This window comes from Salvelinus alpinus, chromosome 4, assembly GCF_045679555.1.
Source record: "Salvelinus alpinus chromosome 4, SLU_Salpinus.1, whole genome shotgun sequence".
Classification (NCBI taxonomy): domain Eukaryota; kingdom Metazoa; phylum Chordata; class Actinopteri; order Salmoniformes; family Salmonidae; genus Salvelinus; species Salvelinus alpinus.
The window spans coordinates 45420380-45444831 of record NC_092089.1 but is presented as its reverse complement, the minus strand read 5'-3'; the positions used below and the strand labels follow the sequence as shown (position 1 = coordinate 45444831).

At 43.7% G+C, this 24452-nt stretch overlaps 3 protein-coding genes across 7 annotated transcripts; 2 read left to right on the top strand and 1 right to left on the bottom strand.

Annotated features, from left to right (window-relative positions):
- Nucleotides 1-6088: 6088 nt before the first annotated feature.
- On the top strand, nucleotides 6089-17754 carry LOC139573695 (tropomodulin-4-like). 4 transcript variants are annotated; one of them, XM_071397451.1, is made up of 10 exons: nucleotides 6089-6216; nucleotides 11634-11815; nucleotides 12321-12477; nucleotides 13089-13211; nucleotides 15789-15881; nucleotides 15992-16122; nucleotides 16276-16383; nucleotides 16510-16653; nucleotides 16886-17030; nucleotides 17327-17754. In XM_071397451.1, the coding sequence occupies exons 2-10, from the start codon at nucleotides 11708-11710 to the stop codon at nucleotides 17347-17349; spliced, it is 1032 nt and encodes a 343-aa protein (XP_071253552.1). In that variant the 5' UTR covers nucleotides 6089-6216; nucleotides 11634-11707; the 3' UTR covers nucleotides 17350-17754. The 4 variants fall into 4 exon arrangements, with proteins under 4 accessions (XP_071253552.1, XP_071253553.1, XP_071253554.1 ...); XM_071397452.1 differs by having other exon boundaries at nucleotides 6109-6220; nucleotides 11638-11815; XM_071397453.1 differs by lacking the exon at nucleotides 6089-6216 and adding an exon at nucleotides 8794-8927.
- On the bottom strand, nucleotides 17730-21548 carry scnm1 (sodium channel modifier 1). 2 transcript variants are annotated; one of them, XM_071397456.1, is made up of 8 exons: nucleotides 21430-21548; nucleotides 20739-20810; nucleotides 20527-20615; nucleotides 20333-20427; nucleotides 20109-20209; nucleotides 19863-20014; nucleotides 19632-19764; nucleotides 17730-19429 (listed from the first exon to the last, which is right to left on the bottom strand). In XM_071397456.1, exons 2-8 carry the CDS (start codon nucleotides 20750-20752, stop codon nucleotides 19306-19308), a joined length of 708 nt encoding a protein of 235 aa, XP_071253557.1. In that variant the 5' UTR covers nucleotides 20753-20810; nucleotides 21430-21548; the 3' UTR covers nucleotides 17730-19305. The 2 variants fall into 2 exon arrangements, with proteins under 2 accessions (XP_071253557.1, XP_071253556.1); XM_071397455.1 differs by lacking the exon at nucleotides 21430-21548 and adding an exon at nucleotides 21009-21205 and having other exon boundaries at nucleotides 20739-20809.
- On the top strand, nucleotides 21446-23937 carry LOC139573697 (lysM and putative peptidoglycan-binding domain-containing protein 1-like). The gene is made up of 3 exons (XM_071397457.1): nucleotides 21446-21628; nucleotides 21826-22142; nucleotides 23242-23937. Exons 1-3 carry the CDS (start codon nucleotides 21446-21448, stop codon nucleotides 23426-23428), a joined length of 687 nt encoding a protein of 228 aa, XP_071253558.1. The 3' UTR covers nucleotides 23429-23937.
- The last annotated feature ends 515 nt before the right edge of the window (nucleotides 23938-24452 follow it).

The following is a 24452-nucleotide window of genomic DNA, read 5'->3' as shown; positions in this document are numbered from 1 at the left end:
CGGTTTTCTAAGTCCTGCCGTCTCCTCCCGTTGCCCGGTCTCCCTACGGCCTTACAGACTGCGGAGGCTCTATTTACCCACGTCTTCCGGCACTACGGGGTGCCGGGGGACATCGTCTCTGATCGGGGTCCCCAATTCACGTCCCGAGTGTGGAGGGCGTTTATGGAGCATCTGGGGGTCTCGGTCAGCTTGACCTCTGGTTATCACCCCGAGAGTAATGGGCAGGTGGAGAGAGTGAACCAGGAGGTGGGTAGGTTTCTGCGGTCGTATTGCCAGGACCGGCCAGGGGAGTGGTCAAGGTACGTACCATGGGCGGAGTTGGCCCAGAACTCACTCCACCACTCCTCCACAAACATGTCTCCATTTCAATGCGTGTTGGGCTACCAGCCGGTCCTGGCACCGTGGCATCAGAGTCAGACCGAAGCTCCTGCGGTGAAGGAGTGGGTGCAGCGCTCCAAGGAGACCTGGAGGGCCGTCCAGGAATCCCTTAAGCAAGCAGGTGGACGGCAGAAGAGGAGCGCTGACAGCCACCGCAGTGAGGCCCCCATGTTCGTACCGGGGGACAGGGTCTGGCTCTCGACCCGAAACCTACCCCTCCGCTTGCCCTGCCGGAAGCTGGGGCCGCAGTGTGTGGGGCCATTCAAAGTCCTGAGGAGGATAAACAAGGTGTGTTATAGATTACAACTCCCTTCCTATTATCGTATTTACCCCTCCTTTCATGTGTCTCTCCTCAGGCCGGTGGTAGCTGGTCCCCTGCAAGAAGGTGAGGTGCCGGAGGTCCCTCCGCCCCCTCTGGACATCGAGGGGTCCCCGGCGTACACAGTACGTGCTATTCTGGACTCGAGACGCCGGGTGAGGGGCCTGCAGTACCTCGTGGACTGGGAGGGGTACGGTCCGGAGGAGAGGTGCTGGGTACCGGTGGGGGACATCTTGGATCCGTCACTGTTGAGGGATTTCCATCGCCTCCATCCGGATCGCCCTGCGCCTCGCCCTCCGGGTCTTCCTCAAGGCCGGTGTCGGCGCGCTGCGGGAACCGCGCGTCAGGCGGGGGTACTGTCACGACTTCTACCGAAGGTGGCTCCTCTTCCTGTTCGGGTGGCGGTCGGCGGTCGTCGTCACCGGCCTACTAGCTGCCATCGATCCCTTTTCCCTTTTCTGTTGGTTTTGTCTGATTTGTTTCACCTGTTTCTTGTTTAGATTTTGAGTTGGGCTATTTAAGCCGGTAGGCCCGCCTGATCTTTGTGCGGGCTTGATTATTTTTCCCACTGTGTTGACGTGTGGTAGTGCGTGTTGTGCCGTCTTTGTGCCGGTAGTTACCTGTTTTGGGCATTTGTTTGATTATGCCCAGTTTCGTGGAGAGTACTACTTTTCCCTGTGCGTAATAAAGCGCTATTCTGAACTTTCTGCCTCCTGCACCTGACTCCAAACCCACTACGCCTAGTGTGTTACATATGTGTTTTTACTTTGCTCAACGTTTTCTTCTGTTATGTCTCTAGCTCTATTTCATTTTGGGTTTTTGGATTTCCCCTCTCCATTTTGATTGATATAGTGTTTCTTTTTTTCTCCCTCCACTCCTCATCCACATCCTTTCTACTGACAAACTACTTATTTCACTTTGTCCTCGCTCCTTCTATCTTTCTCTTTCTTTTAGTGTACCAATTTATTCTCTCTTTCTCCCTTGATCACAATTTAGCTTTCTCTCTGACTACTTTCACACTGTGAGTTTCCAGTAAAGTGCTTTTTTCTCTGCCTTCTTGGCCTCTTTCCTATCCCCCTCCCCTTCTGTGTGGCATGTGGTCTGGATTCCTGCCCAAGGACTATTCAGTAGGGAAAACAAGGCCCCCGTACGATCTGTTTTCCACATTCCACAGCCCTGACATCAGTCTGGCTGGAGGAAGGACGCTGAGGGGGTTCTTGTTATGCCGCTCAATGACGCCTGTGTTACGGGAAGAGGCCCCTGACCCAGGCAGACCCTGTTAGTCTGCAGGAGCCTCTCAGGCAGCCCACCAGCCTGAAAGAAGAGCCCACTCACAATACATTCAAAGGGATGCTTTACATACCACATGTTGTTTTCCAGTATAAATTGGGTGAGATCGTCTCGATCGTTAAGATGGATAATCCTATAGTCTGGGGTGGGTATAGAAATTCAGGTCATGTCTTTTTTTTATATAAACATGATACATACCAAACCCTGCTAGGAAAACTCTAGGAATAGCACAAATACTCAATAGCACAAATACTTGTGCCTAGACATTTTGTCCTAAAGAGGTTCTCTCTCTGTGTTTCGTGGTAAATTCAAACATACTGCTAATTCAGTAGCATTTAGAGCCATGGCAGATGCTGTTTTATATCAAGTTTCTCTGTATTTGTTGAACAGAGGGTGGAAGGAGGGGGGTAAGGGAAATAGGGGGAGCAGTGTGGGAGGAAGAGACATCAAACAAGAGGGGAAATCGGATCCCCTCTCACAGACAAAGCACCCTGTGAGGTTCAGGGACAAAGGATATACGATCAGCCATGTGACCATGAACGCTATGGCCTTACTCATAGATCACATACCCGTCTCCATTCAGCTTTTCCCCATTCACTTTTATTTATTTATACATGTATTTATTTATTTATGAACAAATTACATTTTATGAGCATTTCAGGTTCCAATTTCCAAATGTCTTAATTCATGGAATGTACATTAATTTAGGAGGTCAATATTTGTATTCTATGCATAAATTAAACCCCATCTTGATGTTTAAGTCCCTCAGGTGCTCAGAAGAAGAGAAAGGTAGGTGACAGGGAGAGGTTTAAAATGAATTGGTTAATCTCAGTTCTAAAAGCTGACTCTTTACATGTTTCAAACATGCAACTCAAGGTGGGACCTTACTTCGTACTCATAACCATAACATGCAGTCTTTATCAATCCCAGATTACTTACCTCGCTATATGGCAGACACAAATGCAATAACCCCGCCCTATGGACAGGTGATATCTTATCATAATCATGCAGACAAGGACAGAAATTAAATCTTTGACTGAACTTAACTATTTCTTGAGCTATCAATAATCTTTTGAAGGTCATTTACACACGATCGTAGTCTCGGCTGGTATGCTGACTACTCAGACAACACAAATGCATTCCAGTAATGTAATGTGGCGCAGTGGTCTAAGGCACTGCATCTCAGTGCTAGAGGTGTCACTGCAAACACCCTGGTTCGATTCCAGGCTGTATCACAACCGGCCGTGACTGGGAGTCCCATAGTGCGGCGCGCAATTCGTCCGGGTTTGACCGGTGTAGGCCATCATTGTAAATAACAATTAGTTCTTAACTGACTTGCCTAGTTAAATAAAGGTTCAATAAAAATATTTATATATAATAATTCCACCCTGAACACCACCCAGATCTACAATGTGATACTGTAGTTCCAATGTACCTGATAGTCACTGGACTTTGTATAGGCATTTAGGTGAGTCAAAGGGAGCGGCCATTCAGAATCTACCTGTGATCCCTAGTCAATGATCTGGTACTTTAACTGAGTTACCACCATGAACTGACCTATCAAAAACGCTGCCTGCTCTATCACCAAGGATACAGCTTATACAGTACACACACATTGAATGTTGTGGTCACAATTCATTAGACAAACCACAGCCAACATTACGAGACACACATTTTCCAATACCACAGAGCACATACTTTCAGGAGTCACACAGGCAGGTTTGAATTGACTTAGTAGGTCTAGCAGATGATCCATATTAAGGTGGTGTTGGAATGGTACAGTATGTGCTTGTGGTTTTATATCCCATGTAATCTATGGGTGAAGGTGTTCTTCAACCATAACAAAGGCGGAGGAACATACAGTCAAATCCAAGAAGGACAGAGCTTGTTTACTGTAAACACAGCACCAACTACTCTGATCATTCTATGTAGGCTGCTACACAAACTCTGTGGGAACATCCCTTGGGACAAAGGCCTATTGTCAGTTATGGGCTCATCATGTTCCATCCTCATTCTGCAAGGCAGAGGCTGCTGTTGGCCACACAGTGAATTACAGTTTGCATCCTTTCAGCTCAGTCCTATTTCTGTGACATCGAAAAAGGTTTCTGCATTCAATTCACAGGCTTGAACGGGGAAGTGTGTACGTTGCTGTGTATGTGAGTTCTCTTTTCTAGTTAGCAGCCATTGGTTACTATAAAACAGGAGGGGTTTCTTCTGTAATATATATATATATATATATATATATATATATATATATATATATATATAATAAAACAGATTTTCAGAAGCCACTTAATTTGCTTGTCCCTGGGGATCGGGTGCGGTGTGAGTGCTTGAACGTCAGGGGAGAGCCCCATTCTACCTACTCTAGTGTACTTTCCTGTTGACTGATAATACCCCAGGGGGTTGGGTGGGTGTCTCTCTCTGGTTGGGGTGGTTACACATATAGCAGACAAAAACAAAACACATCATGAGGTTTAGTTGAGTTTTACTTTGAATTATCAAAACAGTATGTGATTAAAAAAAAGTCCAAATGAAACCAGAGGGACGAAAAACACAACCTTCAAGTCAAACAACATCAGACCAATACTTTGATGAGACACATATCTTAGTAGCAGGTTTCTTGATTAAACTGCTGTAAGTCAACAAAGAAAATGCTTGGGAAAACAACCTTGAAGACATGGCACCTCACCTTGGAGCAGGCAGTTTCCCTACATTTATGATTGATTTAATTCAACAGTAAACCAACCTTTTTCATACTGTATCTATTGTTCACTCAAAAAGGCAGAGAACTATGAGAACTAATCATAAGGAACAGAAGAATGCAGTCTGGTAACATTTTCCCTTTCATATGTGCGCTGTAGGATACACACGTACAATACAAATATGTCAAGCATGCCATATATGTTGTTGTTTTCTTAACTGGGTTGGGATCCTAGCAACCAACTTCAACCCCAAAAAACATCATACTGTCAGAAACAACCCGCAAATACCAGAAACTACCGGAAGCATCATATTAACTCTTATAACTCATGAATAATTAGGACACACTCAACTTTGAGTATGTGCTGCCACCATGTGGGCATTTGTTAGACTGCCCTTGCACCTGATATTAAACCTGCTGCAAAGGAGCGCCATGAATCTGGCAAGCAAGACTACAAAACCAACTGAATATAGCTTATAGAGGCGCAATTACATCTTACAGATAGGCCCAGTACAGTTCTTGGTGCTTAGCCCACAGTTCTTCACAGTGAAGAAAACATGCATCGACAAAGAGAACGAATCAAAGAACTTGAAACGATGGCAAGGAATATATCTACATAAGGGAAGAGATAAAGACTGTAGTGACAGTTATTAGAACCCAGGTCTAAAATCCTTATCCTGTCCCTTAATCTCTTCCTAAAAATATCAACTGACCATAACACTGACCCCTAGAGCTACTTTGTGAAGCTTGCATTAACCCAAACATGTAACCTGTTCACTAACGCTTAGGTAGCCAACCCCTTGGAACTCTCCTCCATGTCATGTTCTGTTTGTTTCAGGTCACTGGAAGTTCACAGTTTAGGCCACCCCAGTGTTGGTCAGTAACATGGATTAATCTGATGACCCTATTGGACAAGGAGGCCCCTCTCATACTCAAATCACATGTTGTCTCTAAATGCGGTAGCCTAGCCTAGCCTAGCCTAGCGGTATTATTAAAGTGGAGTCTGGGATGGAGATGTTGAGTAAATGTACGATAGGAATTATGAATACCACAGAGTACCACTGTATACTGTCTTAACTTGATAAGCTGTAGTTACAACTTTTGTCGGAAATTCAGAAAGCACCAGTAGATGTCCCTGTTACCTACTACACTACACACGCTCTCTATTAATTGAGGCACTGATTAGCACATTGGCATCGCTCAACTCCCTCCCTCCCTCTTCCTCTCCCGCTCCCTCCCTCTCTCACTCTACTCAGTGATTCACAGTCGCTCTTGCAAAGCCAGAATAATAAAATGCTGACCTCTCAAAGTGCTGCCAGTATCCCTGTCTCAGCATAGAAGGCTGTACAGCGAGAGAGGAGAGGGGAGGGGGAGATAGGAGAAGGGAGTGGAGGGGAGAGGAGGGGAGGGGGGTATAGAAAAAAGAAAACCGGTGGGAGGGGATAGAAAAAAGAGAAACGCCATTCTCGGGTTCCAACAGCAGGCTTTGCCTTGTAGAGGGCTCCAGCACTGCAACTCTGTGAAGGTAGGTGGGAGGCTGCTTCTCTCTCAACTGTGGGGATACCGTTGGCATGAGGGTGGCCCTTTCTTTAATCTCTCTCTCTCCCTCTCTTTCTCTCTCTCTGTGTCTGCTTGGGGCTAAGCTTAACCCAATGTGCATGTGTCTGTGTGTGAGAGACTGTGTCAGGGACAGAAAAGTTAGGGAGACGAGTATGTGAATATAGTTTGACAGCATTAGAATTGAACAACTTTATAGCAGGTTCGTTTCATCCAACATTGGGTTTATGTTGGTATTGCTTGATACTTAACTTTGACTGTAGAAGTTGGTGTGTTGGTCTTCTAATTGCCTTGGATTATTTTGGCCACGACTTTGACAGTTGACAGTTGGGTATTTCCTATGGGAGTCCAGTGCCCTGATGAAGGTCGACTGACCGAAAGCTCAGCCACAATTAAATACATTTTCATCTGACTGGAAGTATGCAGATACTTTTTCCTGTTTCTTCTATGGGAGTCCAGTGAAACCCTAAGCTAAAGTATTGTCACTCAATTGAAGATCTTTTGCTGTATGCTGTGGTTAAGTCATCTCATAGCTGTCTATCACTATACAGTTTTGTGGTGTTGTCTCAGGGTATGGTAGATTTAAAGGGGTGTCCCCCCCCCCCCCCCCCCCCACTCCCAGCTAACTTCACTGCAACACATGGCGTTTGAATAGCTGTGTTGGCTGGATCAAGTCGTCTCTGGGGCCAGTTGTGGCTGATTTGTGCTAAAGTCTTTAAAACAGGCACAAAATGTGTGTCTTCACCGTGGCTAACGATGTGGAGTTACGGCAGCTTAGAGATGCATTGGAACTGAATTACAATGTCCTTGTATTGCTGTAAAGATAAATTCCCACCTATTCAATAGTGCTTACTCTTTTCTGAACAGTTGTTTGTACTTGAAAAACAATGTCATTGCTTTCAGGCTATGAAAACTTCCATATTGATGTGTTGTCATCAAAACGTGTATTTATGGTGAATGGCAAATACCAGTTTCTTCAGCAAAATAAAAATATGAGCATTAACATTTTTCAGGTAACTTTGCCTCTTTTTCCCCCCACAATTCATTTGAACAACAACCCTTCCATGTTGGACAGTAGAAGATATTCTCAGACATGTTGCTTTTAGTCCTCCAAGTGGAGCTTCAATGTGGGGTGAAGGCCGCAACACAAGCCGGGGAAGATTTACACCGTTGGAAGTAGCTGACCTGTGAAGCTAAAATTAAGTTGTGGTTGATTTGGAATTTTACACTTGTGCAGTAAGACCTGGAGGAGTCAACCAGCAAATAGTGTGAAATCTTCTGATGTGTCAACCGGAGGAGTGACTCACTGCTTTGACACTTTGGGCCCTCTCTCTCATGATCTTTCCAGTTTCACCCAAGTCATGTGGCGTGTCTGTACGTAGTCACTTTGGACTGTACAACAAGACAGTTGTTTTGTATGAGTTGTTGTAACTTTGTACCTCTCAGAGACTTGGACTTTGTGGGATCATGAACTTGGAATGGACATCACCATACAGCTTGTGGACCCTTAATTTGGTCCCAAGGCTCCACAAGCTTTTAGTGGACCTACACAGAGTAGCCGAGATTACAAAGTGAGAGTGAGCGTTGTCAGAACCAGATGCCACCAGTGGAAAAAGCAGAGCCTCTCCAACACAACAGCATGTGACATCATGGCCACCATGCCATGCAGTTGATGGGAAATTAACGTAAAGCCACGATGAATATAGGGGGATGCATCAGTTTGGTGGTCCCCACTCCTCTCAACAGGTGTGCTCTGTGTGGCTATCTGTGCAGCCAGGTGTCAATTTCCTGAAGTTTTGATTGGCTAAACCAGAGGTCCACGGAGCGGCACAGGTCGCTGGGATTTTGCTAACCAACTCCTCAGATGGTTAGCGGCCACAACGAAGATAAAGCTGCTTGAAGTGGTATGTTGTTTAGTAGTGGGTAGTGATGAAATAACTATCTTTCCCAAGAGAATCTCTTAGCCAGGCATAACCCAGGTGCAGGGAATGGTTGGGGTTCCGGATGGAAAGAAATGTCCTGAGCCAGCTGGCTTTGACAGGTGACACTGTTCCGCTCAGATACTAGGTTGGTTCCCATATAAACCCAATGGGAATACTAGGGACAGGTGTGTGCACACTACTTTCCAGTCTGACGTCTCCCAGAATATTAAATATGCTCATTAAATCCTGAATTCTGATTGGTTAAAAGAGCATTAAAATGACACAATGAATCAAAACATGGCATTCTGCCTCTTGAACACTTATCAAGCACATTTGTCAGAAGGCTTTTTAAGGTTTCTGATAGAACACTTGTTGTGCTGAAACGGTATAGTCTCATTCATACACAGTAAAACCTCTGCCCTTGGTAGTGTTGTATTCTGAGGCCAGGACGTTGTAAAACTCAGAGCGACAGTTTATGCAGCCTATTATTCAAACAAACCTCATGGGCTCAAGGGCTTTGGTGCAGTTGAATCAGGAGATTCATGTTTGGATGTTGCCCCATTGTGTTACTACTTCATTGAGCTACATTCAGGAGTAAGTTTGTCCTCATCTGTCCATACAAATGAGAAAAGGAGAAAGCCGTGCTGCTTTTGCATCCAGTCAAGGCCAAGTTGTTCCTGCAATGTACAAGAGAACAAACAAAATGCCGATGCTTCTCGGCACTACGCCTTCATCAGGGAAACACGTGAACTAAAAGGTTCATACAGTTGTTTTCTCCATAATTACCTCCATCTTTTTCCACACTCAGCTGTTTGATCCAGTGTTCGTGTCATTGGCTTAAAACATTAGAGCTGCACTGTGCTGACGAGGTGTCCCCTCCACTGAACACAAACATACATGGACACATGCCACACTTGAAGTTATTATACACACACTTTACAGTATTTCTGTGGTAAGAGTATGTTTTACTGTAATTCTATGATAGCTCACTAATTACGACATGGCAACACACACGTGTACACACAGGGACACAGGCGCACGCACGCACGCACGCACGCACGCACGCACGCACGCACGCACGCACGCACGCACGCACGCACACACACACACACACACACACACACACACACACACACACACACACACACACAATCACAGTGTGTCTCAGAAGACTTACCAATTTGAGATGTTCTGTCAAAGTGTATTGTCATCACCAGAGCCTTATTTACAGGTAGACTAAGCATTCTGTGAAAGCCGTCTATTCGTTAGTCACAAGGTGTGTAGGTGTTTGTTTGCAATAAGTCACAAGATGTGCGTGGCCACTCTAATAACATTTGACATTGTAACTTGATCAAGGGCTACAAAGCACACCACTGTTACCTTTGCAGAAAGGAACAAGGTTAGACACCACAACAATAAGCTGCTAATGGACTTGTTCAACACTCAGGACATTGATTTCCTATTGATGGATGCATTTGGTTTTCTGTTATTGACTTGGGGTGTTTAATTGCCAATCACTGACTTGGGAGCTCAGTAACCCTTGAATAGCTCTCATAGAACTGTTTCGGTTGCAATGGTAGACGTACTTTTTCAACTTTTGTTATTTGATTTACCATATCATTTACATTTACATTTAAGTCATTTAGCAGACGCTCTTATCCAGAGCGACTTACAAATTGGTGCATTCACCTTATGATATCCAGTGGAACAACCACTTTACAATAGTGCATCTAACTCTTTTAAGGGGGGGGGGGGGGGTTAGAAGGATTACTTTATCCTATCCTAGGTATTCCTTAAAGAGGTGGGGTTTCAGGTGTCTCCGGAAGGTGGTGATTGACTCCGCTGACCTGGCGTCGTGAGGGAGTTTGTTCCACCATTGGGGTGCCAGAGCAGCGAACAGTTTTGACTGGGCTGAGCGGGAACTGTACTTCCTCAGAGGTAGGGAGGCGAGCAGGCCAGAGGTGGATGAACGCAGTGCCCTTGTTTGGGTGTAGGGCCTGATCAGAGCCTGAAGGTACGGAGGTGCCGTTCCCCTCACAGCTCCGTAGGCAAGCACCATGGTCTTGTAGCGGATGCGAGCTTCAACTGGAAGCCAGTGGAGAGAGCGGAGGAGCGGGGTGACGTGAATATAACATATAAGTGGTCAGGGTCTATAATTAGGGTCAATTCTGAAAGTGTTTCCTAAAAAGACCAATATGAAATGGAATGCAGATTTAAAATTGAAAATGTAGATGGATTTGACCCTACACTTGATAGGTGCATTACTCATACTTATGAGTCACCTGTTTTGCCAGAGTTATATACAGTATGATATTGTTGTGGTATTTCCTCCACTGAGTGCTAAGCTTTGTGTTTGTTTCATGGTTGAGCTCATCTTTCGCTTGAAACTGACCTCAGATCTGTGTCTCTATCTGGGCTTGTCCACCGGTGGGTGTAGAGGGAATATGGGTGGGGCCGCTAGCGGGTGTCAGCCAGTGATAAATAAGGGAACGCATCCCTCTGCTCCGCTATCCTCGCCTCTGTAACTCTAAACCCCTAGCTCACCACATTGGAACTAAGAATAGCAAAGAACCTGCACTCTCTCTCCCTCGCTTTCACGTTTTCTTTCCTTCTCCCTCGCTCTCTCCCTCTCCCTTTTGAATCCATAGCTTCAGTTCTATAGGAGTGTGTTCATTTCAGTTCAGTTTCCGGAGAAAAAAGTGTGCTCAGTTAAAATGTTGCAGTGTTTGTGTGTTATGGCAGTGCTTATTTGTGCATTAATGTGGACAGCAGGGTTCTCCAGGGAAATGTGTGTTTATCACTGGAAATACAGTTATTATTACCATCATACCGTCAGAGGCAACACTGCGGACTGGCAACAATAATACTCAATAGAGATCATAATGAAAAGGGTGCGTACTGGCGGCAGAGAAGTCAGGCGCAGGAGAGCAAAAACTGTGTTCCAACGGAACAGTTTAATAATAAAAACTACCGTAAAATAGAACAAACAAACAATGGGTAACAAAACCCGTCACACACCAGCATACGTGCACAAGCACTTACAATAAACAATTCCGGACAAGGACATGGGGGGAACAGAGGGTTAAATACACAAGATGTAATGATGGAATTGAAACCAGGTGTGTGGGAAGACAAAACAAAACAAATGGAAAATGAAAAGTAGATCGATGATGGCTAGAAGACCGGCGACGCCGACCACCGAACGCCGCCCGAACAAGGAGAGGCATCGACATCGGCGGAAGTCGTGACACATAAGTTGCTCACGAGACACAGTAAATTAAAATAGTTTGTGTGCTTAAGGCCTAGCTACCCAGGTTCTCTCACACTGGCTAGTTCTAATAGGACACCAACACATAGTATCCTTCGCTATTATTATCTGCGAGGTCATATCTGTCAAGATCTGTCCAATCTGTATCCCTGTCTCACAAGTGCATCCTCTCCTTTCTCTTGCTTCTCCCCACAGAAAGTGCCCTGCTCTACCCCAGGGGTGTGTGGTGTGTTTGTGACTCTAGCTAGGAGCCCAGCCAGCCTGCAGATATGTCAAAAAGCGACCCACGGGACATCGACGAGGATGCCATCCTCAAAGGGATGAGCCCTGAGGAGATAGAGGCGCTGGAGTGTGAGCTGCTGGAGATGGACCCCGAGGTACTGAGGGCCCCAGAGGGCCCCTTGTGGCAAATAAGGGAGTTAATTGTAGAAAGGATAACTCCAGGGACTCAAAGACTGAGGTATCCACAAGGCTCATAGTATAATAATAATAATAATGTGCCATTTAGCAGACGCTTTTTATCCAAACGCGACTTACATTCATATATGCATACATTTTACGTGTGGGTGTCCCTGCGAACCGAACCCACAATCCTGGCATACCTTACACAACAGATTCACTGATACACACAGAACACTAACACAACTGAGGCACTGCCAATAACATAATTCCCATGTTATCTTGTTCTCTGACATTGTAAGACTTACTTAGGAATTTCCTGGGGATTACGCAGCTTTATACTGTAGTTACAAATCGTATAAATCCATTTTCCAACATCTCAAAAACCACAGTCTCACACAACCAGCTACTAAAACCCCAGAGGATTCAGAACTCTTTGTACAATGTCCACATGGCCTCTGACCCCTACTGTTTCTGTCCCAGAATGCCATCCTGCCAGCCGGGTACCGCCAGCGTGACCAGACCAAGAAGAGCTCAACGGGGGCGTTTGACCGTGACGCCCTGCTGGATCACTTAGAGAAAACAGCTCTGGAGCACGAGGACAGAGACGACCTGGTGCCCTTTACTGGCGAGAAGAAAGGTACGGTACACTACACTACTGAACAGCTCTATTGACTCCACTACTCCACACTACACCGGGGGGGGGGGGGGGGGCTCTTACATGAGTGGCTTTTTGGTCCCGACCCACAGTTTCAGAACCACTGCTTTAAACTGAAAAACAATCCAATGTTTTTAACTTTATAAATAAGTAATGATAAGTGATGACTTAAAAGTGTAATTTTAGCGGTTTGTGTAACATTGAAATGGAAATGAGATGCATACAATTATACAATAGAAAATGTAGTTTATTGGAGTTTATTCACAAAGCCCATATAAACCAGGGCTTTCTTAGTGTTTTCAGAAACAATCCAAATCATTGTTTTACTAAAACAAAAACAAATCCACTGTAAGGGGAATATTACAATCATGTCATTCTTTAGAATCTCAATAGAAAGTTATATGATACAAGATACATACTGAGAGAACAAAGGTTTTCCCCTGGTGCTATAGGTACTGTTTGTTTACAGTCTGCTCATGACCCCTTGGATACTAGTTGCCCTGACAGTCCCTCTGTATGTGTGTCTTTCTCTCTACTTCTCTCCTTCTTCTCTCTCTCTCGCTCTCTCTCTCTCTCTCTCTGTCCCTCTCCAGGGAGAGCGTTTGTTCCTAAGGAGGGCCATGGAAAGATCCCCGACCATGAGCAGATCACCCTGGAGCCTGAGCTGGAGGAGGCTCTGAAGAATGCCACAGACGCTGAGATGTGTGACATCGCAGGTGAGAACCTATCAATTTTTTACATTTTTGTCATTTAGCAGACGCTCTTATCCAGAGCGACTTACAGGAGCAATTAGGGTTAAGTTCCTTGCTCAAGGGTACATCAAAGGATTTTTCACCGAGTTGGTTCGGGGACTCAAACCAGCGACCTTTCGGTTACCTGGCCCAACCGCTAGGCTACCTGCCGCCCTATCCCTCTCTGTCCTTACATTGTTTCAATGTGATGTTGCCCAATACTCCCAGCTGGTATTAAATAGAACATTGTGGCCCCGCCCGCTTTGGGAGAAAACAGCCCATGGTTATCCTTGGTTACCCCATTGGCTCACAGCAAAAACTTGACCTTTTTCAAAATCTTATGCCTGGGGCTGGTCCTGTGTATTGTGACCCAATTGTTTACAGTGACCCTGGCCTATTTTATTATTTTGTCATAAGCCCATATTATTCCATTGCTCATTGGTCCATAATATTATTGTTCCAGTGCTTCACAGACCCAATCCCACACATACAGACATGCAGAGACATGGGATGTGGGACATGGCATGGGGGGGGCTCCAATTTCCTGCGCTCAGCAGCAACACGAAAATAAGCTGGCCAAGAGCCACCAAAAGAAGGGAGGAATGGAAAGAGGGATGGGGAGGGAGTCAAAGACTTGTCTGTTGGGTAAAGGTACTATATCAATTTACACCAAACAAGAGGCAACCTTGTTTTAAACGTAATTAATTGAATCAACATGTTTTAATTTTTTTCATGTTTACCCCAATGGAGATGTCAAATGCTTGAACAGATATGTTGGTCTCATAATGCGGTCATCACTTACAGTGCCAACCCGATTTGTTGGTTGTTTTTACACTCACACTGTGCTTACTTCATATCAACGCATAACAAGGACTTCATAATTTACTGCATCTGCAAAATGTGCTTTCTGACATTGTTTCAAAACAACTCAATTATTTATGGTTCAATTTGATATAGGTGATTTCCACCCAAAAAAACACATAGTACATTTTCTGTTTCCAAATGATATCTAATTCGATGAGAATTCACGCCTCGGCCTCTTTTGAGCTGCACAACCATATGAGACCATAACACCCTTATTCACATATCATTCAGAGTATGGCCCAGAACAAATACTGTTTATCACAATAGTTAAATCCCACTCCGTATCCAGCCACGGTGCAGGGGAGGCAGGCCTCCTGACTGCTTTTCCTTTAGCGGCAGAGCCACCGCCACAGAGCAAAGGCGTCTGGAAAGTGACAGTGGGGGAGTTTGGGGAGTGGAACTGTGTGTCCACATAGATTAGCCTGTCATTAACCCCCTCATTGAGAACACAGTTTTGACCTTGGAGGGAGTCCAGATGAGGATTAAACTTTCGTTAGCCTCTGTCACTCTTTTGTTTGGGGCTGGATCTGAGTCCACAATAGCATAGCTGCCTGGCCGGTTCCACCAGCAGCAAGGGAGGGAGAGGGACCTCAGTCAGTTGAGATTTAATTAATGCTTTTTATTCACTCTTAATAATACTGATGGTATTTGGGGAATTGTTGTTATTATTGAGAGGCTGGGATGTACTGTAAAGCTACTGTAGAGTCAAGCCGGGTGACATTGGCACATTTTGCACCAGACCAGCTGTCTCTGGATCCCTGTCTCCTCACAAGGCCTTCCCTCCCATAATTCCCAGCCTGCCCCAGGTCGGAGCCTGTGGGCGGGGGGGCGGTGGGGGATTGCTGTCACAGCAGTTGGTGTGTGACACAGTTTGGTGGCGAGGGGCCGTCTGTAATGAGACTGTGAGAGATATTCAAAGTGCTGCCCTCTACTGGGGATTTGAGCAAAGCAACAGCAGCTCCAGTCCAATATTTTTAGGAGCCCATTGTTCTACGTCCCATCTTGTAAAATTAGCAGTGCTTAGCTGAGCTAACTCACCCACATATTTGGAATTTAAAGTACTTGTCCCCAGGGCATGGTGTCAAACTGAACAATACAATGGCCTCTATGTCTATGTATGCATCTAAATTAGGGGCCAAATAACCATTCATTATGTGTTGGCCCATTTTCAGTTAGAATAACATTGGGCTTGGTGTGTCTGCATGGCTCGCATTAATGTTTGGTTTCATAACGTCCTTAGGGCCTGGAGGCACTGAGATTAGAGACAGTGACTGCAGCTCTCTCTGTAAGAACTGAGGAAAGGCTACAATGTCCTTATCTGGTCAAGCAGACACACAGAGTAGGCACGTGCATAACATGGTAAATACTGTACCTCATGATACAATGTACTGCACAGTGTTGGGTGTATACTGTAAATGTACAATTCAGTTGTTGAAATAGATACACCTCTCTACATGAAGATATGTAGAGTATAATTGAGATTGGGAGACCTGCCTATCAAAACAATGCCCTCATAAATAATTGCAGTCACATACACTCTCAGTTTAGTTATAATGAAGGCCTTGTGATTACTTACTGGGACAATAACATGCTAAAGGTCTCAGCTGACAGCTACCATTAATTATGTTGAACTGAGGAAATATTACTGAATGATGAATGAGAGTTACAGATATATAAATCAGTCCCATTTCTTTGCAGCTATTCTGGGAATGTACACACTGATGAGCAACAAGCAGTACTACGACGCCTTGGGCACCACTGGTACCATCGCCAACACAGAGGGCATCAACAGTACGTATGAAGAGGTTGACCAACAGAGCAGAACACACCTACTACGGTATTCAGTATATTACATGTTTAGGAAAGTCTTACACTAACCTGTGATACTCCTGTGCTTTTAGGTGTAGTAAAACCAGATGCATTCAAGATCTTCCCAGACGAGCCCCCCAACCCCACAAACGTGGAGGAGACCCTTCAGCAGATCCAGAATAACGACAGCAGCCTGTTTGATGTCAACCTCAACAACATCAAGGTGAAGCCTAGTGGGCTTTAGATCCTGTGGTCTGAACGTACATAGTGACCAATTCTACAATGGAGGATGAGATCACTTGATGGTAGCGTGTAGCCTCGTGTGTTATGGCGTACTGAATCAGCATAAAGTGATTGACATCTGTCCGTCCTGTAGGACATTCCCATCCCAACGCTGAAAGAGATCTTTGAGGCGATGAAGGGCAACACTCACGTGGAGTATCTGAGCATTGCCGCTACCCGTAGCAATGACCCCGTGGCCTATGTGAGTACATCTTTCTCCCCCAGACTAGCAACAAAGAATCTTAATTTTCACATCTTTATTGTAATTTTCCCCGTGCTACTAATGAATGTGACTCTAGTAACATAAGTGTGTTTGTGTGTGAATCAGGCTGTTGCTGAGATGCTCCAGGAGAACACCACTCTGCAGAGTCTTAACATCGAGTCCAACTTCATCACCTGCGAGGGCATGAATGCCATCGTCAAGGCCATGGCCAGCAACACCACACTGACCGAGATCAAGATTGACAACCAGGTCAGACACCCATACAGAAAGTATGCTGTAGTATGAATACATACATTTGAATAGTGCTACATACGCTGTATGCTGTATAAACAACTGAATATAAAACAAATTCCCTGAGTTCCTCAAGAAACATTAAAAGACTTTGTAGAGAAAAAACAATGATAAACTTATAACAAGACAATGCTGTGATTTTGTGTAGTTATTGAAGTCCTTTTCATCCTTTAACCCACCCCACTCCTAGAGACAGAAACTGGGGGACTCCTGTGAGATGGAGATTGCCACCATGTTGGAGAACAACTCCAGCATCGTAAAGATCGGCTACCACTTCACCCAGCAGGGGCCTCGGGCTAGAGCAGCCATCGCCATCACCAAGAACAATGACATGAGTGAGTGTCTTGAGAATGCATGCGTACTGTCAATTATTGTATTTCAGTTGTGCTTCGTTGAACATGGTCAATTTTTAAGTGCTTGACATTCTTCCTGTTAGGGTTTTTGTGACGAGGCTGTCATAATACCCTCAGAAAGTGGCTATAATTCTGACATAATGACAGATGAGCTATTTTCAGTTCATGTTTAGTTGTCCTAGGTGTTCTAACCTGTTATTGAGGTATTTCAGCTTTCGGATGACCCTTGACAATGCACTCTGGCTGATTCATATGGTTCCTTTTCTTTCTCTATCCAGTTCGTCAACAGAGAGTAAGATGAGACGAGAGTGGAGCAACAAGATTGCGCTCACAAGACGCTAGCCTATCAATTCAGCCCCTTGGACCTAACAACTCAAACAACTGCCATTGACAGCTTTGCGCTAGCTTTGTCAATGGGGCGCAACAAACCCTTACAACCTCTCTGTGCTCCTCATAAGGCCGGGTGTTAATTTCTATGTCTGTGTCCAAGCTTTCCATTTCATTAACCACAAACAGCTTTTTGTAGACCATTGAATTCATCATAAAAGCATTGTAAAAAAGCGTTGTAAAGTGTCGTTTATGCTTCTAGATTATGCCATGAAAACACACTCAGAAAATAACTGAACTCCTACATGGTGGTGGTGCTATATCTAGGAAAAGAAAATCTGTAAATACTTGAAATAAAATGTTTAAATAATTGTTTTAATGGGCTGAATGTGATATTTTTGCCATTTCATCACCTCATGTGAACATACATAATATTCAACATTCATCATTTCCATGGTTCAAACTTCAGAGCTGACACAAGGTACAAGCAGATACAAGAGTATACCGTGTGCTCCGAGATCTTGAGAATCGGAACAATTCAATACCTCATTGAGCCTGCCGGATCCCCAAACCTCCTGACCTATTTTTACTCCCCCCATTGGGAATGTAACCTAGTCCTCTGGGCTTGAGTTACCCTTCCCAGAATATAACAACTTTTAAAAGGGTCTGAAGGGGAGGGGGCACCCATATGCACCCAAGGAGATTCATGAACCTTCACCAAACAGCTGCTAACCTCTGAGGATTTTCATAGCATTGGAGTGGCTCCATTCTCCATGTACACATTCATTTTATACCTGTATTAAAAGCAATGTTTTGATTATCATGCTCAATTTAAGCAACATTTATAATTTATTGTTAAGAAATGTCACCTAGCAGGTTTTGAATAAATGGGAGACGGGTTTAGAAACCTTGATTGCAGTGGTACGGCTACATCCATAAAGAGTGACATTTGGCACAGGGATCAGGCTTGTAATGATTTACGGTCAGTATTGCCATACCAGATGCTATTCCTGGGGTTATTTATTCCCCTTTGATCATTCAGCCACAGTAAAATGAATGTGTATTTATAGTTATGTAGGGTACCAAGCAAAGTATTTAGTGACTGACCTGGTATACAGTTCTAAGTTAAGTGGTGCTTTATTTTACTCCCTTGTATCTGGGTTATTCAAACAGACATTGAACATTGTGGCTAGTTAGCAGTGGAGGACAACTTTTGTTTAGTCATCTAAAAGTACAAGTAACATGATAGAATCAACATGACTTATTGCATTGACAATTTAACTCCATAACATCATCAGTCTTGAACACAAGACTGCGTCGACACAAGAGCTAAAAACTGTCAACAAACATTCCAAACGTCTTGTGGAAGTCACGCACTGAGCTCAAAAATAATGATCAGGTACTCAGTTTTTGCCACACTTCAACGTCATCATTTAAAACTAACCCACGGTAAGTCCATACGCTCCCTTTCTCTAGGTTATCCAATATATAAAGTGGTCTAGGGGTGAGTCACAAATGAGAACCTTCAGAAGAATGTTAACCGGTGGCTCCACTACCAAGATTAGCAGTAATATTGTCCTATCTGCTGTTGATTTATGGTAAACTCACAGAAGCTTAGCCTTAACAGGGGAGGTGTTGGACCTAAATAAAATGGGCAAACGGAATAAGACAAAGGGTGCTGAGAATCAGTCAGAGCATTGTCTCAAGCACCAATGCATCTTCCCTGAGATAGGGAGGCATGGAGGCAGTTCAAGATGATCTAGTACTGCTCTTATAGTGTTGTCATTACCGCAACAGAGTGCACTTCATAACTGTTGAGTCAACAGATGTATGTCCAAACGGGACCTTTGTGTCAGCGGCAGGGTTTGAGGAAAGGGCTAAGGATTGTGGGAAGGTGGTGGTGTTGGTCTGGTCACTGCTGCTCATCTGGTCAGCCCTCTGTTGAGTCAGTGGGGGGAGAGGATGGGAGCAATGAGGGTTCCTCTTCATCTGAATCAAACTCCACATTCTCATCCTTTACCCACTGGCCACTCCTGTCCTGCAGCCATCCCGCACTGAGGCAGAAAGTGAAAGAGAGGTGGTAGAAAAGTTAAGATGGCATACTGACCTCTGGTGGTGAACTTACATAACTGCAGCCTTCACATTTGAAAAGCGACACTTAAAATATGCTTGAAGCCAGTGAGAAATTTGAATGAAATGACAAATGCAGATTAGTGGTGACGCTGAATGAGTCAACACTTTCTAGGTACACAGTACCTTTTCAATTTAAGGTAATGCTCCATCGCTCTCCTCCTTTGAGCTGTCATAGGTTCCGACTCCTGGGTCGCTGTTGGCTGAGACTCCTTACACACTTCATTATTTCTCCCGATTGAACACGATCCCTGATTGACTAGTGAGGATGAACGGCATTGAACAAAAGGGTTAGAGGGGAGACCAATCATTATAGATTTGTAATATGATAACGTTAACAATACATCTAGACTTTACCTGCTGTATTACTGTTGGAACTGGGTAAGGACATTATGTCTGTATCTCTTATCGTCTCCACTGACGTTTGATGTGGTGATGATAGTCTTGTGCTGGAGGGGCTGATGTCACAGTCTGGAATGGAACTAGTTGATCCTTTTTCAGACTTTGTACTGGAAATACATTTCAAAGGGGTCTATGAACATGTGATTGTAATAATGTGTAGGGTACTGCTCACAATAACATATCACTTTCAGCATAGAGTACCTGGTCTTTGTGTGACAACTGTTGTATGGCACAGTCTTCAGTAAGGCGTGGTGGGTGAGTTTACGTGTCTGTGTCAACAGGGGGGCAGAACTAGAGGGTTCCTATGGGGAAAACAAAAAACAACATGACGCATAGTCAACACTCCAGTTTACACTAGTCTAAAGCCTCAGGTTTACAAAGACAAAATATTTCACTGAGTAACCGAGCTAGTTATATAGCTTTACCTGTTGGCTATCTTCAGCTTGAACATAGTTTTCATGTTTTCGTTTAGATATCTCATTTTTCAGTTGAGTTTTCTTTCCATAAAACCACTTCATCCCTGGCAAAGAAAGGATTAGTGTAGGTTCATTCAGCTTTCACAGATGGTTTTGATATAGCTTCCTGCTTGGGAAAACAATTGATCATTCATATGTACCACCTTCGAGATGTCTTTTCCCCTTTCTGTGTACTGTCAGTATGTCAACTGTATCAAAAACAGGGCGGTATGAACACACAAGGCAGGTGTATCTGAAAGGGAATTAGGAAAAAATGCAGATGCTCATGATAAGTGCTTGCTCTGCCAAATTAAAACAACAGTAAGATCTGGGTAAGGATTCATTCCAGTTGATAGCAATGATGCCGGTGCTTCACCTTCCATTTTTCATCAAGGCTGCCTCATCCTCTGGAATGAAATTGGACAGGAGATCTGCAACACGCCGTTTCTGGGAAATAAATAATTAACGTTAGCAAGCTACGTTATCTAACTAGCTAAATACGTTGTTAGCTAATATGAAACAGTACAAATGACAAACGTTAGCATGTAGCTAGCTAAAGTAACGTTAGAATCAGTTATGTATGGTCACAAGCTGCTCCATGCGTCCAAACTGATTTATGTAAACAACAACTAGTAAGATGGCTTACCTTGAGGATATTCAATTGACTCTGATCATTGCCATCTCTTTTAAACGACATTTAGGTTTAGCTAAATATATTTGGTAGTTGAATGTCTTTATTTGCTAATAGCTAGCTACTCCAAACATCTTCAAAACCGTTTGTAATTTAGCTAACGTTACTTCCTGCTTTCAGTGATGAATTATGGGAGTTGGTCATACCACGGCAACCATGGAAACTGACAGCTGCCTGAATAAATCTTTATGGCAAGTTTTTGTTTAGAAGCTAACTAGTCGACTGGATAAGGTAAACTAGCTACATGCACTTTAACACTCATGTTATTAGCTAGCACCTCCCTACAATAACGATTATACGGGTTTCCTAGCTGTATACTCGTATGGTAGGCGATTTAGCTAAAGTTAGCTGGCAAACTATTGATAGTTAGCTTAAGAGTTACAAGCTCCACCATGTTCCACGGGGAACGGGCTCCTCTTTCAACCAGTGGACGCGGTCTACTCCGCGGTAACCGCACGAGGTCATATGGCAGTCTTGTACAATCCAACCTTTCTCCGGTACGACAAAGACGAATTGAACACCAGGTTCAACCAGGAGAGACGTTGCAAGGACTCGCGTTGAAATATGGAGTATCTGTGAGTAGCTAGACAATGGCATTGACATTCTTCCTAATTGTTTGACTATTTTAAATGTTTCCGCAGCAGACAGTTTGTCAATGAGGAGTTTTTATTGCATGACAACTCAAAATTGGCAATTTGTAGGCTTTTGCTATGGTGATAACTTTGTTTACCTTCATAAACCCACATCTTCTGCAATTTTCTCTTTTTAACAGATGGAACAAATCAAAAGAGCAAATAGACTGTACACGAATGACTCAATATTCATAAAGAAGTCTCTTTCCATACCTGTGCTGTCAGACTACAACAGTGATGCTAATAGTGGGGTAGATGTGACTGAGGATGACTCAGGCCAGGTACAGGACAGTACAAGTAAAGAAGGCTCTACTCAAAATGGGAAGCCAGTGAACAACTCTGAAAAGACACAAGAAGGCATATCAGAACTTTCTCCAATGAATTTCTTAAAAAGGATGGATCGTATGATCAGCCAGTCCAAGCAAGCTGTGAAAAGATGCCAAGAGGGAGAAAAACGGTAAATTCACCCAGATAACTTCATATCGTACTATTCTGTCCTGTCATAAACTAGTGGTCAGTCTGAGAGTTTACGTTAAAGTTCTTAAAGATGCACTATGCAGAAATCGCTCCACTAAAATCCAATAGTTTGCCTAATTTCAGTTTGTGACAAAACAAGCAAATATAGTGTGGAGAATCATTGTACCATCTTAACTGCTGTGAAATGCCTTTTCCATAACCAAAAATATTGTATTTAGCTGTTTGAATATGGTGTACAAAACCGAAAGAGAAAATATGCAAAAACGAAATTTAAGAAAAGGAAGCATAGAAATACTTCACAAAGAACAGATTTACAGCTTCTTAGATTTGCTTTCAATGAGAATGACAGATCTATAACACATTTCTATTTGAATTTGGTCAGTCGCCCTAAAAGTTTGCAGCTTTAACTTTGATGAAATGCTAATATCCATTTAAACATGTAGGGTGTCAATGTGATGATGTCATGACATCAATAGCATGTTATTATCAGGGGTTCCCAAACTTTTTTGGCCCGTGACCCCATTATGATATTTAAAAAAAATGTGCCACCCCACCATGTAAAAAAGGTATGTAATCAACGGCCAATGTTTCCATTTTTTAATTGGGGCTAAGACAGTCTATTGCAAATCAGTACTTTTGACAGTATTTCAATCTGAAGGAAGTATGGTTTGAAGTGACATTCAACAGAAAGGTATTGGGAAGTTCAGAAGATGATCAGGCAATTTTTTAAAATATATATCTTCTGTGTTAAAAAAAAAAAGAGTGATTTAGTTCCTTGTCTTGTCCACTTTTAATGATTCATTGGTGGTCATTGTAGGACGAAACAAAGTCTTATATTTGAGTGATGGGGTCATAATATTTTGAAGCTTAAACGGTTCAAAAGATGGAGACATATTTGTAGGAAGAAAATAGAAATCGTTCTGTTTATTGGATCTAGCGGCAACAGCAAGTTAAAACAAATGTATTTACGTTTTTCTCGCGACCCCATGGTTTGGGAAACACTGTATGATGTGCTTAGCTCTCCATATAATGATTTTGTCAAGCTTCTGTTTATTTCTTGTTGGGGTTTTCCATCACAGATTGACGTCTTTGGAAGCAGCTTGTACCAGTAAGACAACAGACCGTCGATTTACAAGGTCAAACAGTGCCACGGTCGTCACCTCTCCCAGAATGCATCAGCAAGCCATACTTGGTGCAGTGCCCCTCACCATCACCAAATGCACCAAGAAACTGAGAGAAAGAGAGGATGAGATCTTTGAGTTGTGATTTCATTGCCTCTGTCAGGCAGATCGTGGGACACATGTACTAATGCAAGAATCAAAGAGATTGGCCTCCAAGCTAATCTGCCAATACAGATTTAGGAGAGTTCTTATTTTCACTGACGAGTAACCTGCTGCTCTATGGACTTGGTATTTGAAAGTTGGTCGTTAGCACTGTTGATATAATTGTTTTTCTGGGAGGATGAGTTTCATTTTGACAATACACTACTGGTCAAAAGTTTTAGAACACCTACTCAATCAATTGTTTTCTTTATTTTTACTGTTTTCTCCATTTGTAGATTAATAGTGAAGACATCAAAACTATGAAATAAAACATATGGAATCATGTAGTAACCAAAAACAAATCAAAATATATGATATATTTTAGATTCTTCAAAGTAGCCACCCTTTTCCTTGATGACAGCTTTGCACACTCATGGCATTCTCTCAACCAGCTTCATGAGGAATGCTTTTCCAACAGTCTTGAAGGAGTTCCCACATACGCTGAGCACTTGTTTGCTGCTTTTCCTTCACTCTGCAGTCCGACTCATCCCAAACCATCTCAATTTGGTTGATGTCGGGGCATTGTGGAGGCCAGGTCATCTGCACTCCATCACTCCTTGGTAAAATAGCCCTTACTCAGCCTGGAGGTGTGTTGGGTCATTGTTCTGTTGAAAAACAAATGATAGTCCCACTTAGCCCAATCCAGATGGGTTGCCATATCGCTGCAGAATGCTGTGGTAGCCATGCTGGTTAAGGGTGCCTTGAAATCTAAATAAATCACAGTACCACCAGCAAAGCACCATAGCACCTCCTCCATTCTTTACGGTGGAAATGCACATGCGGAGATCATCCGTTCACCCACACCGTGTCTCACAAAGACACGGCGGTTGGAACCAAAAATGTCCAATTTGGACTCCAGACCAAAGGACAGATTTCCACCTGTCTAATGTCCATTGCTCGTGTTTCTTGGCCCCAGCAAATCTCTTCTTCTTATTGGTGTACTTTAGTAGTGGTTTCTATGTAGCAAT

Coding starts and splice junctions, on each gene's coding strand:
- LOC139573695 (XM_071397451.1), top strand. CDS start 11,708: ATGTCAAAAAGCGACCCACGGGACATCGACGAGGATGCCATCCTCAAA. Junction 12,478..13,088: donor CTTTACTGGCGAGAAGAAAG/GTACGGTACACT, acceptor GTCCCTCTCCAG/GGAGAGCGTTTGTTCCTAAG. Junction 16,123..16,275: donor TCAACCTCAACAACATCAAG/GTGAAGCCTAGT, acceptor TCCGTCCTGTAG/GACATTCCCATCCCAACGCT.
- scnm1 (XM_071397455.1), bottom strand. CDS start 21,059: ATGTCGTTTAAAAGAGATGGCAATGATCAGAGTCAATTGAATATCCTC. Junction 20,210..20,332: donor AAGCTGAAGATAGCCAACAG/GTAAAGCTATAT, acceptor TTTTCCCCATAG/GAACCCTCTAGTTCTGCCCC. Junction 19,765..19,862: donor TTCCAACAGTAATACAGCAG/GTAAAGTCTAGA, acceptor CATCCTCACTAG/TCAATCAGGGATCGTGTTCA.
- LOC139573697 (XM_071397457.1), top strand. CDS start 21,446: ATGTTCCACGGGGAACGGGCTCCTCTTTCAACCAGTGGACGCGGTCTA. Junction 21,629..21,825: donor CGTTGAAATATGGAGTATCT/GTGAGTAGCTAG, acceptor TCTTTTTAACAG/ATGGAACAAATCAAAAGAGC. Junction 22,143..23,241: donor TGCCAAGAGGGAGAAAAACG/GTAAATTCACCC, acceptor TTTCCATCACAG/ATTGACGTCTTTGGAAGCAG.